General features: G+C 49.4%; 1 protein-coding gene across 1 annotated transcript in view; it reads left to right on the top strand.

The window, feature by feature from the left end:
• The first annotated feature begins 5604 nt into the window (after positions 1-5604).
• Positions 5605-19411, top strand: part of LOC142575265 (matrix metalloproteinase-2-like) — a 270084-nt gene continuing 256277 nt past the window's right edge. Inside the window, exon 1 of the mRNA XM_075684477.1 lies at positions 5605-6019. Within this exon, the coding sequence (XP_075540592.1) occupies positions 5858-6019 (162 nt within the window). The 5' untranslated portion in view covers positions 5605-5857. The remainder of the gene's footprint in view (positions 6020-19411) is intronic.

The raw sequence follows: 19411 nt of genomic DNA, 5'->3' as shown, positions 1-19411 counted from the left end.
TCCGCCGGGGCAAAGGTGGTAGGGAGACGCGCAGGAAAGAGCGCGTTGCCGAAAACGAACTGGCCGCCGCGGCAGCCTGCGGCTCCGACTGTCGCGTAGTGCGCCGCCTCTTAGAATAAGTTGCAGAAATTACCGAATAGCGAAACACCATCTTCGAGAGAGCAATGCTTACAAGAGAGATATATATGGAGAAAAAAGAAAGAGAAAGCGTTGTTCTGACATTCTGTGGAGCGGAGACCGAACGGGACCAAGGAGGCAGACGAGCCACGAGCCATTAAGAGAGGACGGAGACGCGACCATCACCTCGCGAGAGATGCGGACTTCGGTCTTCAACCGAGACGGCCCATGGTGACAGCAACCAGGGTATCGCGTCTTATCACTACCTCAGATGTGGATGCTTTTGTTTTTGTGAAGTTCAGCCGAGAGCCTTATAGCGAGAGCCTCATGGACCTCATCCCGAAATGACCGAACTCGGTGAGCGGGCATGCCCCCCGAGAGGTGTTGTGTTCAGGATAGCGTGGTGCTTTAATTTTTTTTTCGGCCCTTTAGTAGCGTTTTGCACTGGGCAGGTTGGTACACGTCTTAACTTGAAGGTAACAGCGCCAAAGACGGAACGATGACGAGAATAGACAAAACACGGCACTGATTAGCAACCACCTTTTATTGCGTGTCAACGTCAATATATCGGGCGTTTCTACGAAGACACTTAAGCATGTAAAAAAAAAATAATCTGTGGCAGATAGTGCAATTCTAATCCTTGAGCTAAATTGCTAAAACAGAAAACAGGCGACCAATATTTGCACAACAAATTGAACTGCATAACTGACTAATTATCAAAATTCACTGCTCAGTTTCCTAATTAATTATCTTACGGCATATATTGCAATCTACAAATTGTAGCCGGGGAGTTCTCAAGGCGGATCCACTTGGAACGAATTCTCAGGATGACACCAGTTTCGAGACATAAATTACCCAACTTTGCGAATAAATACATTGTCGGTCCAGTTACTTTTGCGCTTCAATGCATGAAAGCGCGTTTTGTTAAAAAGTAAGTGGAACAGTGCTTTCTTACGACGAGTTTGATGGCGTATGTCTCCAAACTGGTGCCATCCTGGTAATACATTCAAAGTGGATAAGCCTCACTGATTCACCGGCTACAATTCGTAAATTGCAATATGTGCAGCAAAGTAATTAAGAAGTTAATTAGTGAACTTTCTTTAATTAGTCAAACATGTGTTTGGATTCCTCGTGGATGTAATCTCCGCATCTCTGGATAATCCGGTTCAACGACTAGAATTATGTCATCAGCGACAGATGATTTACTAAAATTCCGGGTAACTTAGAAATTATCACCCCGTTTACTGACGTCGACATGTAATAAAATTTATTTGTTAATAATAATGATATTTGAGGTTTTACGTGCCAAAACCACTTTCTGATTATGAGGCACGCCGTAGTGGAGGACTGCGGAAATTTTGACCACCTGGGTTTCTTTAACGTGCACCTAAATCTAAGCACACGGGTGTTTTCGCATTTCGCCCCCATCGAAATGCGGCCGCCGTGGCCGGGATTCGATCCCGCGACCTCGTGCTCAGCAGCCCAACACCATAGCCACTGAGTAAAATTTATTTGTTAGCGCCGTTGTGGGGAAGGCGGATGGGGTCTCTTTTCTTCATCGTCCTGTATTTAAACTTCGGCCATTGCTTGATTATGTTGAATTTCGTTTCGTTTCAGTTAAAACGTACACTTTATTATGCCTTACTAAAATGTGCTGTTTCGAAAATTACATGGGCGGATAAACATGGCCATATTAACATCCGAATAAATGGCCTATTCCAGAGACAGTGTAATTCAAGATGGCGACTTGGTGGGTCGATCCTGATACCAGTGCACAATGCGTGTCACGCCAGAGCTTTAATGTGTTCTGTAACGGCCGGCCTACCTTGGAGGTAGTGCAATGCGCGGCGTGCGTGGGCTGATCGTGATTATGTTATCGCATAACAGTCGAATAGGTGTATCATGTGGATCTTATGCCTTTTTTCTGGGGCTTTGGTGGCGGCGTCTCGATCAGCAGCCGCATGGGCCACAGCGCCACGTCGGAAGACTAGTACGGGGATAGTTCCAGAAGCTCGACCGGCTTTTGCGTCGCCTGGTGGGCCGTAGTGGACGTACAACCTCTGCCGGACAACGCCGTGGTTCAGCCTACGGGACGTTGTGCGTTGATAGTCGAGGCCGAACATTAGTTGGCCCAGAGTGTGTGGTGTGTTCATAGATTGTAGGATCACCCACGAAGTCGGAAAAGATCAACCACGAACTAGACGTCCCAGGTTGTATGCGAAAGCTCCTTGCAGTGCAGACGGCTAATTAGTAGCTGCCGAGATCTTGTGGCACAACCTCGCCCATATGGTGGCTTTCGTTGGTGGAAACCGGACTAGCAGAATAGCAGACGAGTCAGATGTGACCGAGCCGCCAGTGTATATGCTGCAGTAGGTGCTATAGTAGTTTGAAATTTGCTCAAGAGCAAAGAAAGCTAGCGCTGAAACAAGAGAGTTGGCTTCGCTATTGATACCAGGTAACGCCATGGCAATCTCCAACGCAGCATATATTTCCAAGGAGGCAGTGAAGAAATGAAACATCTGCAGTAATGAGGCGGAGCGGGTTGCGCATTTCACGAACACAACTATATATCTGCAAGCGGATGATTGCGTTCTCTGGCGAGGTATCGTAGCTGGCGTCGAAGTAACTACTGCGCACACATGCAGTGGTGACATTGTGAGCGCCTTCACTCTGGCATGGTTCCCGTAATTGACGTGCTCATGGGGAGGCCGAGACACATTCTGAGAGCGCGCACTTGCACTCCTTACAAGAGTTCTGTGCTCACCTGAGAGGGGACTTAGGGTGCAGGAAACGAGTACCGTACGACGCCTTCACACAGTGCAGCATAGAGACAAATAAGGTGTCGAAACACCATCCACCAACATTGTTGCAAAGAATTCGGGAAATTTGGGCGAAGGAAGAAGCTTCTCGCTTGAACTTCAGACATACGGCGACCATGTCGTGAGTTCATCTGTGGTGACACCAAAGAATTTGTTTCGTAACGTAGGGAATTGGAGTGCCTTCAACTTTGATTCTGTAGCTCGAGCCGTCACACTTTTCAGGTGACATTTAAGGCCTCGTGTCAACAGGCATTTCTTAATAGAGTCAATGGCTATCTTCAGCCTATAGGACGGAACACACGTCTTTTGTGCCTTGAACGCCATACACACATGTCAGCGTACGCGGAATGTACAATGCATTCTTCCAAGTCAATAAGTGTGTTGTTAAAAAGCGTCGAGCTCAGGGAACCTGCTTTTGAAGTCTGTTGGAAACAATGTAACGTCGTGTCACCGTAACTTGTAAACGCGTACACTGACCTGTCAGTCAGGTAGTCAATGCAATAAACATTGCTATAGGTCGGCACACGCTCTTACGAGCACAATGACTCATCAAGCACGTACCCAGAACTTTTTTTTCGGGGGCGGAGGGGGGGGGGGAGCAACCCAAGTTAACATTTCTATGCAAATGAGGGTTGGTTACCTTTACTAGTATAAATGTGAATAATGCCCACCGTTCACCATAAAGACGCGTAAACCCGCAAAGGAGAAATTAAATAAGGTGTATCTCACAGGTACACCTGTGAGATACACCTCTCCTTTACTTGACAAGCAAAGAACCACACCAAATGGACTTACCAGGAAAGAAGCGCAGGAAGAACGCTGCCAATAACAAGCGATCAAGAGAAAGTGTAAAATAAAGATTTCTAGTAGCGTTTTTCCAATTACCTCAGGAAAAATGATAGAAAAATATATATTTGCGAAACGATCACAGTTCTTTTGGATCCCTCGTTTACTGCTCTACCAAGTTAAGTGCCAAAACCGACTCGTATTATTATTTGGGAAGTTGCGTAACGATGCGGGACCGGCAGTCCTGTACAACCTCGTAGAGCGCAGGACGCTGCGGTTCTAGACGTACTGCGCCCACCGCGGAAGGTCATAAAGACATCCACATGAGCACAGCAGAGAAGTGGCTTCGTCAGGCGGCTCGACTGATAACTCTAGAAGCATCATTGAAAACACACGGAATCATTCTCCACTTCCGGCGGCGTTTTCACTGCTTCCTTTTTACATAAAAAGATGTTGATTCATAAATATTTCCACAAACAACGGTTAAATTTGTTAATTTTCGATCTTGCTTCCCGTTTGGCTGTTGCCTCGGCTCTCTCCCTTGTAGATCACTTAAGTTGTCAACCCCTTGCGACTCTTGTTTCCAATTGGCAATATTGCACGAAAAGTGCTGTACAATTAGGGAAAAAACCAGACGAGGTAACGGGTGACATTCATATTTTCTATGGGTTCAACGGTTATGCAGGGTTTAATGATGGACGCTGTTCCGCATGGTTTTATTTTCCACCTTATCTAACCCATATCACGGGTATATGGTTGCGAGGATCTACCTGCGTCGCGGCGAGCCGTCACTCAAGGAAATAATGAAGCAAAAGGAAAAGGTAAACACAACTGGCGTTTCCTCCGGCCGCCTACAGACCAGCTCACTATACAAACTGAATCCCTGCATCTCTAGGTCAGTCTAACAAAGAATCAGTGATGCACGTGACCGTTGCAACAGATGGTGACAACTGAACGCATCTCGAGCTATTCGCGCAGGCACCGAATCGATGTGAATGTGAAAACTTCCCTTCACCCTTCACAGGAGATGCCAATAACTGCCACCATCCAAAAGGAGATAAATGGCAGCAAATGTTAACCGCCGAAAAGCTGTCGAGTTTCAAGATTGATTTGACGGTTCTTTAGGAATATGTGAGGAGTGATGGCGTGGGGCGGGGAGGGGGAGGGGGTGTTGCCGCTTAATTTCGGGGGGTGGGGGGGGGGGGTGCTGGGTACGTGCCTGTGACTCATACACGCTCTATTACGATTTTACAGGCATGAGACAGAGTATGAGTTCTGAGTGCAGGTGAATATGAATACAAGTCAGTGCCGATTTACGTGAATAAGAACGAAAGTAAGTGATCGGGATTTTGAGTGGATGTACGTCAATATGAATGTGAGTTACCGTCGCAAGTTCGTGTGGACGTGTATTACGCGAGCGTCGGTGAGGGGGAGCGGAGGCGAGTGTGAGCTTGAGCGTGTACGCTGAAGTGAACAAACATGGACGTGACTATAAACACAAGCGAGTATTTGGCGAGTGCGCGAGTTTAGGCGTGATTAGGAACGTGAGCACCGATGAGCGTGAGTGCACATGTGTGTGAGTGGGCGCATAGCCAGCTAAAATATGAGTGAGGGAGTATGAGTATCAGCTAATTCTGCCGACCTATGCCCACTGGAACGTACAGCCGCCAATTCTTATGGATTTTAAGGCCGTCAGAATAGCTGTGCGTGCCACATTGTCAAAGGCCTACCACCCGGGAAGACGCAAACGGGATCGAAGTTTCAAAGGGCGCGCGCGGCGTGCGCGAGCGACGGCAGACGTCACCGTGACGTCAAGCCCCGCCCATAGCCGAAAAGCGGCGGGGCCCCGCGGCGGCGCCGGTGCCCGCAGCCGGCTGCCGCCTCCGGAGGAGAGACTCACGAGCCTCCGCCAAAGCCGGTCGCCTGGGCTTCGACGGAGAGCGCGATCGCGGGTGCCTGCAGCCGCCGCCGCCGCCGCCGCTGCTGGGACGATGATGTGCGCGCGGACTCGGACAACACGCGGGGAAGCGGGCTTCTCGCGCTAGGGCGAGGCATGGAGCACGCTGGCCACGGCCGCGACAGCCGCTCGAGTCGACGACAGACAAGAGGGACTCCGCGCCGCTAGACTTAGGCAAATGCAGGGTCCCGTCGGCCTGAGGAGCCCGCGGTGCGGCCCGTCAGCGGAGAGGACGCGGCAGGCCTCTTTCCAGCTGCTGCTGCTGATGTTGATGACCGTGGCGACAACGTCCGAGGCGCGACTGGCAACGGAATCATCGGTCTCGGATGCGGATGCTCTGGTGAGTGACGGCACTCTTCACAAGCTCGCGAGCGGTGGTTATTCTTAATTGCTCCTCTCTTTTCCGGTGCATGAGAAAAAACTCCGCACGAATTTATGTCCGCAGTCGGAGAAGTCCGGGGCAAACGGAAGTAACTTAAGTAAACTTTCCTGTCAAACTCGAGAGCGTGAAACTCAACAGCGACCGAAAGAAGAGATACTTTCGTAAAACTCGAGAATGACGTGACCTGTCAAACAGGTCGCGCACTTGCAGTTTTTCAAATGCCTGTATGTTATCTGCTGCAGAAATTAATCCAAGGCACTTGACTCCAGCATAGGTTCCTTAACCGCGTTGTCCCTCTCCGTTTTCTCTCACAGCTTCTACACTCGAGCTGTGGACTCGTTGCGCTAGTCGGAACCCATCGGGTGCCTTTTCAACATATGTGAAAGTTGTTTTCTGGAAAGGGTGAAAACGCTTAACGCGTCGTGCCGTTCACTCATTCACTTCGCCAGGTCACTTTCTCTTGCGTGTAGGAGAAGTCTGCTTGCGAGGAAGTGAGCCCTGCCGGAGTTGTGCTGAACTGAAGGCATCGTGACACAAGGTAAGGCGTGCAGACACGGACATAAGAGAAGATAACCAAGAGAAGAAGTGTTGTCTGGCTCTTTTCTCGTGTGTCCGTGTCTGCACGCCTTACTTTCCGTCACGATGAATGCCTACCAATCAGCTCAACTTTCTGTGGTTATAAGAGTTGAAGACAGTTGACCTTCAAAGATTAGCGATGCTCATACGAACTGCGTTGCAGTCAACATTCTACTCTTCAAATAAGCGCGCACAGCTGCTCTGGCGCCAATAACGAGCATGCGCACGATTTTGTCGTGTGACAACATGTCATCAAATGCGAACGACGCACTTTGTTTATTGCATACTGCTACAAGTGTGCGGAAAGGCCTTTAGCATTGGGACGTGAATAATCTAGCTGCATGATCATATTTCGTTTACAGGGGACAACAAGATAATATAGATGACGGTCATCTGCTTTTCAGTGTTTTCTTGTTTCCTTTGTTCGAAGTAATTTGTTTTGTCGCTGCATAACTTGCACGATCAACGAATGGGACAGTAACGGTTTGATTCGGTTTGTAGAGCTGCCTATCCGTTGTTCTCCATATCGTCGCAAGTCAGAGATTCCGCTTACATCCTTTGCAATGCGAGAGATGATCGGTATCGCGGATTGATGGACAATAGACGGTGTGCAGACGCGTCGCGGGTGGTTTGGCGATGGCGCAGACCGCTTCAAGTCGGTGATTTGAGGAGTGCGCCTTACAGCCTAGCACGGGCCCGACAACCTTTACGCCCACTTGTGTTTCCAGACGGAGCCATTTAATGGACTTTCGTCCGGACACTGATGCACAGGCGTCATAGCACCAAACCTCGTGCATTTTCTCCCGCACTATAATCAGTGTAGCGCTGCGGAGCCAAGAGCTCTACGTTTAGTTAATACCTTGTCAAATCAACGCATATATTCGCTTATGCGAACGATTGTGACTGGCATGCGCACGGACGCTGGACAATCACGATAGATAGGTCAGGTTAGATGTCCGCCAATTGTAGACTTTGCAGAAATACTCACTGCGTTAAGATTTAAGCACGGAATATCCTCACAGTGATACAATCAGCGGTCACCGCAACCAACGTCTAAATTGCGAGTGTGACGGTTCTTTCGATATTAAATTACGCGTTTGTGCGCGGTGTTAAATTACAGATACCGACAGTCGCAAAGTTTTTCGTTGAGGAACTGCAATAAGTTCGCTCGAAGTCACATTTCGTTATATCCTGTTTTCAAGGCCGCTATTTCTCTAGACTTTCTAGAAGCGTAGGCGCGCACGGGAGACGCGTACGGCCGTCTTCACAATCCTGACTTCGCGCTCCAACAGCAGCACAGATTCCGATGACAGCTTTTCGTCACCGGAGAGCGATTTCTCGCTGGTTGCACGGGAACGCGCTTCGACGCGTCCACTTTTGTTTGTTCTGCTCGCTTTCGTGACACCACGCGCTCCGCACGCTCATCTCCGTTTTACGCTACACCGCGCACACCGCATCCCCTGTACTAACATACGCCGCGTGGTGCACGTACAAGTCTAGCCGGCAGAGTCTTCCCTCGCCACGTTCAAAAAAAAAAAAAGAAGAAGAAGAAGAAGGAAACGCGGGCATCCCGCTGCAGTGTGAGCTCCGTTTGCTCACTATACCGAGAGCCGCGGAAGGGCGCGGACCGTTTTCCAGAGCGAAGTTGCACAAACTTCCTGCGCCGGACTTCTGCGTGTCTTCCGCGAAGCGTCGGCGGTGTCCCGCCGATGCGCGCGCCCTTCTATAATGCATGGGCGAGAAAACGACCTTCTACGGCCGGAAGAGAAAGAGCAGGCGATTATGGCGGCCGTTTAGACCGTCTCTTCTTGCCGCTCCATTGGTTTTGCTCAGCCGCAGCAAAAGGCGTGTGCGAACGAATGAAGCCCCGTCGCCGTGGGTATACTATACGCCGGCTTGTTCTGACAGGATAGCTTAAATGGGCCGCGAAGCGACCCTTTGTCAGAGTTGCGGTTTCTTCGTTTTCGCGAGCCGGACTCACGGGTGCCAGGCTCGAGAGGCCGTAATTTTTAAAGCGGAGTAGAAGGCCGACGCGGAAGCACACAGACTCCGATGCCTGCGTTATCTGTGTGTTATCTTTATGCTTTGACGTCCTCCTGCGCCGTTTCGAAATTATTGTTATATTTGAACAAGCTAGGCCAAACAAGCATTCTCCAGAAGTAGCCACACACTGCTCAAAAGTATCCAAACAGTAACGAGCCGGTGCCACAGGGGGGGCCGTGAAAAGGGCCAAGATGAGAGAAAGGCAAGGTAGGTGCACGAGGGTTAATTACAATAGCACTCGGTTGCTAGCCAGTGTCAGGGCTAAGCTGAAGCTAAATGACAAGTATACATGTAGCTCCAAGACAAGTTGACTTAATCTGACGGCGAAGAAGCTTAGGTAGTGCCTTTTAACATAGCATTGAACGCAAAAAATAAAGAAGCAAAAAGAACACGAATGCAAAATAAAAAGGGGGTGGAGGGAAGAAAGTTGCATTGTTGTAGACGTCTGTTGTTACTGCGCAAAGCGGAGATGCTTATGCGAAATCTAAAATTATTTAGGATTTTACAAACAACTGGGATGGCTCAAATTGAAATAAGAAGTAACGGGCAGCAAACGACCAAGAACGTTTGTGGCTAGGAGGCTTCATTGACGATACTTGCAATGGTTGTTGAATGATCGCGAAGTTGGATTTCATAGCAACGTTGAATGCGTAGGCGCAAGCCCGGCGTGGCATGTCGAACGCCACCGATACACTGATATACATCTGATACTTTTTCGCAACCATGCTGCCGTCTCTCCCTGTACTGTATAACTGATGCCCGCGCACTGTTCTTCAGGCGCAAGAAAACCTGCCAGTTATAGCGGCTCCAGCGATGCATTAGAAGCCATTCTGACGTAACAGTCGCGAGTAAAGAGTGTGAATGGTTAAAAATAACGTAATTGTACGCGGTAAGCAGGAACTTTTTAGGAAAATATAAAGGAGCGATCTTCCGTCGACGTATGCCGAGTTGAATTACCTTGCAGAAAAGTGTGAAAGACAAAAGGCAATACGCAGGCACGAAGCGGAGGTTGCTTATCCCATCGCGTAATGGCGGTGGCTCCCGTCAGCCACCACGGCCGCCATCGCTGAGGCAGTTCCTCGTGAGGGCAGGCATAAGTCGTGCGAAAAGACAGAACTACAAAATTTAAGCGAAATCCGTGACGTCTACATTTTCTCTTTTTTTTTTATGTACGTACCCGCGTATAGCGCTGGCGAACGGAATTCAAAACGCAGTGACTCATATAAAAGTCACATGTATTATTCTTGGGCGTAATTTGTTTTCCAAACGCCCCGTCGCCGCGGCTCCCGTGCAAACACCGCCAGTGTGCACCCGGTACACAGCCAGAACAAACTGAAACAAAGCCTTTATTGTGCTTGCACACTTCTTTTACGCGCCTCGCTGTGCGAGCTGTGCGCACTTAATCTCGGCTCGCGTCGCACAGAATGAGGCGCGTTATATTTACCCGGTTGTTCGAGGTGCGTGCGACAGCAACGTGGCGGACGCGACGCTTGCTTTATGTTCCCAAACGTCGCACTAAAGGTGTCGCAGAGCGGACGGGCTTGTTTTATTAGGTTATTCATTTTTACGTCGTCGGCGATTCATGTGCGTCTCGTTTAGCAAATGACGTCGAGTGGAAGCACGCTATATGAAGGTTATTGCGGCACGTTTACTGACGAGGACTAAATGCTTCGCACGGAGATCGTCGCCTGAAGCAATAAATAATTGGGTAGAGCAGGGTGTGCCTGTTTGCAAGTGCCAAAGCAGGACATCCGAGGTGTTCGGAGAATCGGTGCAGCCGCTGAATCACGCAGAACCTGTTCCGGTTTGAAGCCGTGCATAGTGGGAAGGAGATAACAGAAGGCACACGAGGGATAGAAGAGAAGCAAGATAAATATTTGGCGTGGGAGCAAAAATGGCGGTCACCGCAGCTCATCACGCGCGTCAGGTGACATAAAAAAACAAAAATCGAGGAGATGCGCGCAGCTCAGCCTTCGTAGGCAAAGGAGATCACTTAAGCCAGTTTCGCTTAAGTTCTTTCACCTCGTTGTCGGTTCGCGGCACGGCCCAGCGCCGCACGGAAGGGTCTGTTGCGTGCTTCTTAGAAGGCTGTGAAGGGTGGAGGCTTTTCTGGGCAACGACAGCAAGTGGACAACGAAGAGTTATTCGCTGTTGAAGTGGAATGAGGACGCAGAAAGTTTCACCTGCAAGGACAGCTTAGTCCTCGCTCCGACTCGACCGCGGAGACGCACAGAGCAGTGACGAGGAAAAACGCAGAACGTGGAGTCAAAATTAAGAACGCCAAGTTCGTCATTCGTAAGATCGTGCATCTCGTTGGCATTATCAGCCTCATTTCCTTGCTGGCTGTCGAGCTCAGCCGGTGGCCGTTCTTACGAAGCGCTCTTGTGCTCGAAAAGATCTCGGGATTTTTTCGAGCATAAGCAGCTTACGCACAACAGCATGCCGGCTATGAAAGACGCCGTAGTGGTGAATTAGATCCCACAAGCTGGGAATCCTTGATGTGCACCCAAAGCTTGATATACAGTGGCGTTCTTGAATTTCGCCCCCAGCGACTTACTTGACCTTGGTCAAAAGTAAGATAATGTTGACGCAGCGGCAGGATGTCGAACCCTCGACCGCTCAGCAGCGGAACGCCATAGCCGCTGAGCCAACGCGGCGGTTTTCACGTGCGAACTGCGTTGTGAATTGAGGCCCCGGAAATGATGTATTCGGAGTCTGAGTGCTCGGTCGCCTTTCACTTTCAACGCTGCGCGGAGGTTGTTCATCCATCACTGAAGGACAGCGCATTTTGGATACAAAGATGACACGCAGGCATCATTCTCATTTTTGCTTACGGCTGTTGCGAGACGCACCCATCATTGTCGTAGACTAATTTCGGGCCTTCTGATTATATTTACTCAAATTGTTATGAGAGTTTGTAAATGTGGACTACCGAAAAGCCGGCTATTTCATCATCATCAATAACGAACGCGCAATGAAAAACTAAGGAGGATTATAAAACGAAATTTAAGGAAAGGGAATTGAAGCTATTATTGTAAATTATTTTTTAAATGTGATAGGGTTGACAGAGACGTGTCACCCTATCGCATAGTGGCGTAAGTGTTTCTATGCTTCTAACAAAAAAGCCAAAACAAAACAAACATCAGAGTGCTAAATCTCCCGTGGCGAGTTCCCCCATTCCCTTCCCCCAGAGTAAGCTTTCCTGGTTAACACCTCCCGCCTTTTCTCTTCCTTTTCTCCTCCTTCTCCCTCACCGAGTTCACAACATGAGCGCTATTTTACGCCACTGGCGGGCAACACCGATTGGCCTCTCTCGGTCTATATAGCCAAGCCGCGACTACCCGTTCACTTCCTTGAATTCGTAATTTATTCTGAGACCCGCACACCCCACCCTAAAATTCCTGTTCTGGATACGCAGGGGCCGAGGAAAATACTTTTATTGCTGCTTGAATATAGCACAGTGCATTAAACTGAGATGAGCAGCGTAGTGTTTCTGCATGGGAGCACACCATTATGTATTTTGGTATACATGAATTAGCCCCGAGAAAACCTTTTATCACGACTCCCAAGTTCCGTAAGCTGTCCCGGTCGATATGACGTTGTCCGGCGGGCTTTCCAGTGATGTCATCGGGAACAATCGGCGGGTGCTGCTTACGGTTTGTATCTTTCTTTCTTTCTTTCTTTCTTTCTTTCTTTCTTTCTTTCTTTCTTTCTTTCTTTCTTTGATAGTCAGTTGATTAATAAGTGCGCAGCCGCGCCTTCAGCATCAGTGGTAGCGTTGGTGACATCATTGTATCGACCGCCTTCACGCTCAAACGGCCACTCGTAAACAATGCCAGTGACGACGAAGAAGACACGAAGAAGCGGGTGGGCAACGATGATCTTGATTATTACCTCCGTCTCCCTGCTCATATATCGCCCGCAGCGTATCGAAATGCACTTACAAATTAAAAAAGGAAAGAGATATACGTTTATATACTACGAAGCACAGAAAGTATCTTGTTTATGTGAGGCTGCCACACGGAGTCTCGTTCCTGGATATCAGTTGGCAGAGGTTTGGAGGAGATGACGTCAGTGCTCCCTGTCTTGATTTCTTGTTTGTTGAGATAGCTTGTATTTTTGTGGATGAGCCAAGAAGGAAACAGCTCAGTCTTCTTTGGTTGCTGTTGCTCAATTTTATTCTTGAGCTGTAAAATCAAGGCAGCCACAGGCGCGCTCAGGTGTTGTACATGGTGCGGCAAGTAAGGAGCAGGCTACATCGGTTTCAAGTGTATAACACGAACTTAAGTCTTGCAGCGTAATGTATCACGACGACCTTTTTCCTCGCAAAAGACATTTCAAAATGTGTAAAACATCTTTTTTTTTTTTTTTGTAAACAACATTGTTGCGGTAGTTTTTGCCTGTTGTTCGGCGGAAGAGTTGAATAATGTCAAAGTAATATACTAAAGCCTAGCCGGTGGACTCTGCACGTTAATTTTTTTTTAAATATGAGGAGATTCTTCCTCCGTGCGCAAATTAAAGCCAACAGCTGCTTCAAAGTATAATTTTTTTAGTCAAGAGTAACCTTGAGAGTTAGAAATCTATCTGTCGATTCCGTGCTGTCTTCATATCGACCGATGTTCGAGGGCGCGGATATCTGGCGTTGAAGAAAGCCATGAGTTGGAATCGAGTCCGGCATTATTCATTGGGAAGAAAATAATATCGAAGTTTTACCACCGTATATGACCCGAGTACGCGCGCTAGCCGCTCGCGTAAGGACCGCCTTCATTTTGATATAGATAATAATGTGGGATGCTAGGCTAATGCACAATAAACAATTTAACACCCTTATGAGTATATAAAAGGCGCTTGGTCTCTCGCATGGGTAAGGCCCTCACAGTTAAGGATAAGATCGCATCGTCGGTGAGGGGGACAAATGAAGTTTTCTGTTCTGGCTTTTTCTTTTTTTTTGGCAAGCAAGCACGATGATAGCTGCGACACACAAAACGAACACTGCATGACAAACTTTAATAGCTCTCGTGGTCAAACTTTGGAGTCAGATATTTCTGTGCGCGCCAGGTTGTCAAAATTAATACGCAGTTCTTAACTGCGGGTTCTCTAATCCTATGTGTGGTAGCAAGCTCGCTGTCGTGTACAGCAAAACTTTTTATAGTCTTAAAGATAAGGATTTCAGCCATAAGACAAAACAGCTCCCTTAAGAGAGTTTGGTTGGTGCTTTCTTGCATGCACCAGGCCACAAAAGCCTTTTCGCACTTCTTGAAGGCGACTGTACTGTACGAGCACTAGTGACAGCGTGCATTCCTCTGCGAGTGTGCTTACAATGACTGGCTATTTTTAATTTGTATTCTCTTTACAATGATCTATTCTTCCTTTTACCGAAGCGTAGGGTAGCCAACCGGGCACGTTCTTGGTTAACCTATATCTACGTTTCCCCCTATTTGTCTATATATATCTCTCATAAAAGTGTAGAAAGTGCACGGTGTCCTGCTGACTACCTTGCATTGGGGAATGAGACATAAGGGTTGAAAGGTTTAAGCGGAAGCGAACAACGACGAAACGGGAATGTGAATTTGCGCAAGGAAGCGCGCAACGACCGTCGCGATCTGTCAGGCGATCCTCTTTAAGAATCCGAGCTCTCGGACGCGCACGACACCACCTTCGAAGACTCGAGCGAGGCTACCCGGTGTGTTCGTGGCTTTTCTCCTCCGCATCTTGCGGAGGCGATAAGATTGGAGCCGCGGGAATTCAAGGGCTGCCAAGACTTCCTAGTTCACTTGGCCGGAGGAGCTCCTGGGCCGACCGATAAGGCTTCGCGGCGATACGCTTGTTTACTTTGCCACGCTCTCTGCGCGCGTGATGACGGAGCCGGCGGGGTCGGGCGCGAAGCTTGGGTCGCTCTTCATTTGGCCGCATTCGTTCGCCGATGTGAGGAGCGACGCAATCGAGGCACTTTCTCCGCGCGAGCGAGTTTGCCCGCGTTTACTAAACAAAAACAGAGAAAAGTAAGAAAAGATAGGTGTCTGAAAATAAGGGAGCCATTTGGGGACCCACTCGAGGGAAAATAACCGGTAGGATTACCGGACGCCCTTCAATGTTTGTCGGAGCTTTGAAGTCTTTTAAAGTACACCGCGCTATAGAAGAATTAAGATGTGAAAGCGCACTCACTTACTTTTTTCTTTTTCTTCTCACTGAATTTCTCTGGATAAACTGGTTGCAGGCGGATTTTGACCGTCAAGCATTCTGCGCTATATAACCAGCAAAACCAGCTGAACTATAGCGGGATCACAGCCCAGAATAATCGTCGGCGAGAACGGCTTTAACTCGGCTGCGCAAAAGTTTCTGGCTATAGTTTCAGCGTGCTTCTTTAGGCCCGTGCGCTGACCCACTCCCTCGCTTCATCCCAAATGCAATGTCTCTAACCCCTTCCCTCTCTGCAGCTGTATAGTCGATCAGACGGTGTTGCGGCAAACATTCCAACGAGTCCCTTCTTTATTCGCGCTTTATTTTTTCCTCTGCCAACAGGTTCACGAAGCATTCGGGTAACTATTCTTACGGACGGTGTCGCCGTCAGATACGCATATAGCAAAATAATTGCAGCGTATTTGTGCGCTACTCGCAGCCCCACAAAGCGCAGCTGCTTCTATGCCTCGTCTTCCGCGTTTGTTGTGCCCGTCGACGCATGCGCTATTTATAACATCGAGTATATTTACGAAACTATAGGCCCTCAGCGGGTTCTTCCGAAAGGCACGAAGCGAGCAAACGCGCATTCTTCTCGTTGGCCCGACACTGCTGACCAGTCGCCTTGGTGATATATAGGTAGATGATCGCAGAACCGGGATTGGCGCTTTTCTTGATACATTCCGTCCCGTTCGCACCTTGCTATCCAAGGGCGACGAGGTTCACGCAAAAAGTTCGTCGCTCGTAATTCACACCACTGCGGGTTCGCGCACGCTTGCGGTGCGCACGCGCGGAAAGCGAAGCGGCCACCACCGCTCCGATCGCGCTGCCCCGCCGACCCGGATCCCGAAATGCAGCGCTGAATTTGCAAATGCGGCCTTCCGTCGGCTCGAGAATTTGCCGAGTGGGCGCTCGCTTCGCTGCAGCTCGTTAGCGGTCGGCCTTCTGGAGGCGCCTTTTGAGGAACGTGCGCGGCCAACTTGTTGACCACGAGCAGAGCCGAGCGGGCAGAAGAAAATATGAAACCACGGGGCGCACGAGTTCACAACAAGCTTGAAGAGAACGTATTCCTCAGTGGTATATACGGCCTTCCTTTGTCTGTAATTTAACGCAGAAAGTTGGTCTAGTTGGTGTTGATGCATTTGCTGAGACATAGTTAATATAGCGCTAACGAGACAAACGGAAAAAAGCTGGGACAGGACAGAGCGCTCTGTCTAGCTGCCGCAACTTTTTTCCGTTGGTCTTGTTAGCGCTAGTAACCATGTGTCCTTTGTCTGGGTGAGGGCGAAGTAAGGAGAACAAAGCGGTGCTCACTGTCTGCGGTCAAGCAAAAATAAAAATAAAATGTATGCTAATTATGTTCATCAGGAGCAACGTGCACTGTCGAAGGCAAGCTTGTTCCGCATATGAAGCCGTATGCAAAAAATAAAAGAAAGTAAATAAAGAACTGGCAGTCCGAAACGGCAGTGAGCGCTTCCCAACGTCGCGATCACGGCTTGTGGAAAGTCACAGACCGTTCAGCTAGATAAAAAGTTGTAATAATATCAGTAGTATCATTTTATTGCTGGGGGGGGGGGGGGAAGAGCAGTGAGTTCGGACATCGTATACCTGCCTCAGGTTTACGCGTGCACTTGAACGGCTCGCCGGATTACGAGGCACTGGTTGAGAGCGGCAGTGCTGGGGCGAATGAGAGAAATGCGTAAGGTGAAATTAGAGAAAGAAGGGCTCCAAAAAGAAAAAAAGAAAGACGGTTGCAGCGTGCCCCTAAGCCGCCAACTACAATTACCTTTCCAGCAAGGTGGAGATCAGCGCGGTTGGGTGATAAACACCGCGACGCGTGTATGCGCAATTAGCGCCTCGCCGTGACGGCAGGCGTATAACGGTATGTCAAGACGCACTAAAACAAGACCTAGCATCGCAGTTCCCAAACAAGATTCTGGGATAATAAGTAGCTCTTGACAAACGACAAGGAATCGGCAGAGAACGGACAATAGCAGCGCGGGGTGAATGACGCCGTGAATTGTTCTTCGACACGCGTGCGTGCCGCGCAGGCTGCAGGTTAGCCTCGTGGCCGAAGGCATGCCGTCGGCAGCCGCTGGCTGAGCCTCTCCCGCACAGAGGTGCGCGACTGGGGCGCGTGCTCCCCCCCCCCTCCCCCCGACGTTGCGCGCGCGCGTGAGATGCCTGCGTGGGCGATCCCGACGCGCTCCGGATGAAAGAACGGGCTCGCGGCCGACTCCCGGGCAAGGGGAAGTCCGCTACTACCGTGTTCACGCGGTCTTAAGAGAGGCACTAAAGAACGACCCCTCTACCGTGTGCGACCATCTCCCGTGCATCCTGCCACCGTTGCAGCGCACCGGCATTCTCTCTCTTTGCCAAATCGCCGATATGTGAACGCATGGGAGCCGGCAAATGCTCCGCCCGAGCGGCACCTGGCGCGTGCAAGTGGTAGGTAAACCTGCAGCCGCGGGCCACCACTCATTCCTCGTGTTAAGCACTTTGCACGCACCGCACAGTGCGCGCAGAAAGGTGATACATGCATCCGAACTGCCGGCCGCTCAAGCTTAAGCCCGCGTGAGTACGGCACGGTGCCCCGTTGTGTAGCCAGCGCCGTAGAAGCGACGTGCGCGGCCGCCCGCGCTCGATAGAACCGGATTCCGGCGCTGTGCGTTTGTGTGCGCACACCCAGAAATAGGACGTTGCCGACCGTTCGCCGTGCGCGCATCGGCAGGGGGCCATTCGTGAATGAACCGGTCGCCTCCGCGAAACGAGTGAAGCCATCGCGCGGCGCTCGATGAAGCCGGCCACGCGCCCGCTGGATCAACGCAGCCGATTCACTGGCGATCGCGTGCCGCGCGATAATTAATGAAATCAGCAGCAGCGGCGGCGGCGGCGGCGGCGCATGTGTGCCTCGGGGATACATAATACCGGCGGTCACTGCGTGGTTATACTATATCCGTCTGCATGCTGCGGCCGCATTTTGGGGCCGACGCTGCGTGTGGAAAGGGACACCGCCATTTCGGGCTATATCTGGGCACGCGATGGCCCAGTTTTCTTATATATTTCCTTGTTTTCCATTCGGTGAGAGTGGTTGCACTGCGGAGTCGCTCGCTGATTAATGGCGCGGAGTCGAATAAACACGTTCGGCTGGTCGCAAGCTGCCGCAGGTATACATGCAGCGCATCGACGAAAGCGTGACCGAAGAGACTGCGATGAATTATCACAAATATGCGCGCGAAAATGCGCGAGAAATCAACGTTTCGTAGCAGGTTCGGCCTGTTCCTCGCGCCACGCTTGCCGAGCATGCGTGTTTTTCTGCGTACGCGGTACTGGTCGGAAGAAGACATCGTGCATTCACCTCCCGTCGAGCAGCCTTCGACTATATAGTCTGCACGTGCATCAGGTATCGGCACGTGGAACCTCGTCCCTGCCTTTGAAAGTAGAGAGTAAAGGTGGAAGACGTGCATCTACAGCGCAGATAATTTGACTCGGTTAGCTGGCTGCAAGCTCGAAGGACTGCATCAGTGGAGCACACTCCTTTCCAGCGCTCGATTTTTAAAGTCCGCTATCACAGGCGAACGGAAGCCGTACCAAATGTCCAGACTATATGTCAGTTTTATACTGTCTATATGTCGGACTGTGAGGAGTGTGGAACATTTTTGGGCCTTCTTTAATATTACGATTGGAGACTGCCCGGCGTTTGATAGCGAACTGCTATAAAGATGTAAGGTAGCACTTCAGCTATCATCACCTTTAATTCACTTATTTAACATTGTGGAGAAACAGGTGACATACTCCACTTGTAGCCAACATTTCCTATCTATCTATCTATCTATCTATCTATCTATCTATCTATCTATCTATCTATCTATCTATCTATCTATCTATCTATCTATCTATCTATCTATCTATCTATCTATCTATCTATCTATCTATCTATCTATCTATCTATCTATCTATCTATCTATCTATCTATCTATCTATCTATCTATCTATCTATCTATCTATCTATCTATCTATCTATCTATCTATCTATCTATCTATCTATCTATCTATCTATCTATCTATCTATCTATCTATCTATCTATCTATCTATCTATCTATCTATCTATCTATCTATCGTTGTTAGTGGTTCTGGAGTTCGCGAAACATTCCTTGGCGTGGTGTTTAAACATAGTTGCCCGTGAAGTTAGTGCCGCTTTCCCCGTACGGGATAATTAAGGTGTCGCCCCTAATACCGTATCTGCATCACGGCGACGTTCTTGCCGAGTTTTCTAAAGGTTCAGAACCAATGTGTCCCGCATGGAGACATCACACAGTTGAGGCCGCATATTTAGCCCGGTTGCATCGTGCTTTGCTGCTTGTAAGAGAGAGCGGTGTGGCATCGAATAACATTCGACCAACTCTGCGAGCAGTGCTCGGCTGTTCGCGCTGTGTGCTTCCTCGCTGGTTCGCGTATGCTTAGCGAATAAAGACTCGCGTGTAGGAAGAAATGACGAATAAAGGGTCGTGAGGATATGAAAGTTACGCGGAAGGCATAGGCAGGAGTGAGAA

This window comes from Dermacentor variabilis, chromosome 3 (genome assembly GCF_050947875.1).
Source record: "Dermacentor variabilis isolate Ectoservices chromosome 3, ASM5094787v1, whole genome shotgun sequence".
Classification (NCBI taxonomy): Eukaryota; Metazoa; Arthropoda; class Arachnida; order Ixodida; family Ixodidae; genus Dermacentor; species Dermacentor variabilis.
The sequence above is the reverse complement of the archived record's forward strand: the minus strand, read 5'-3'. Positions and strand labels throughout refer to the sequence as shown.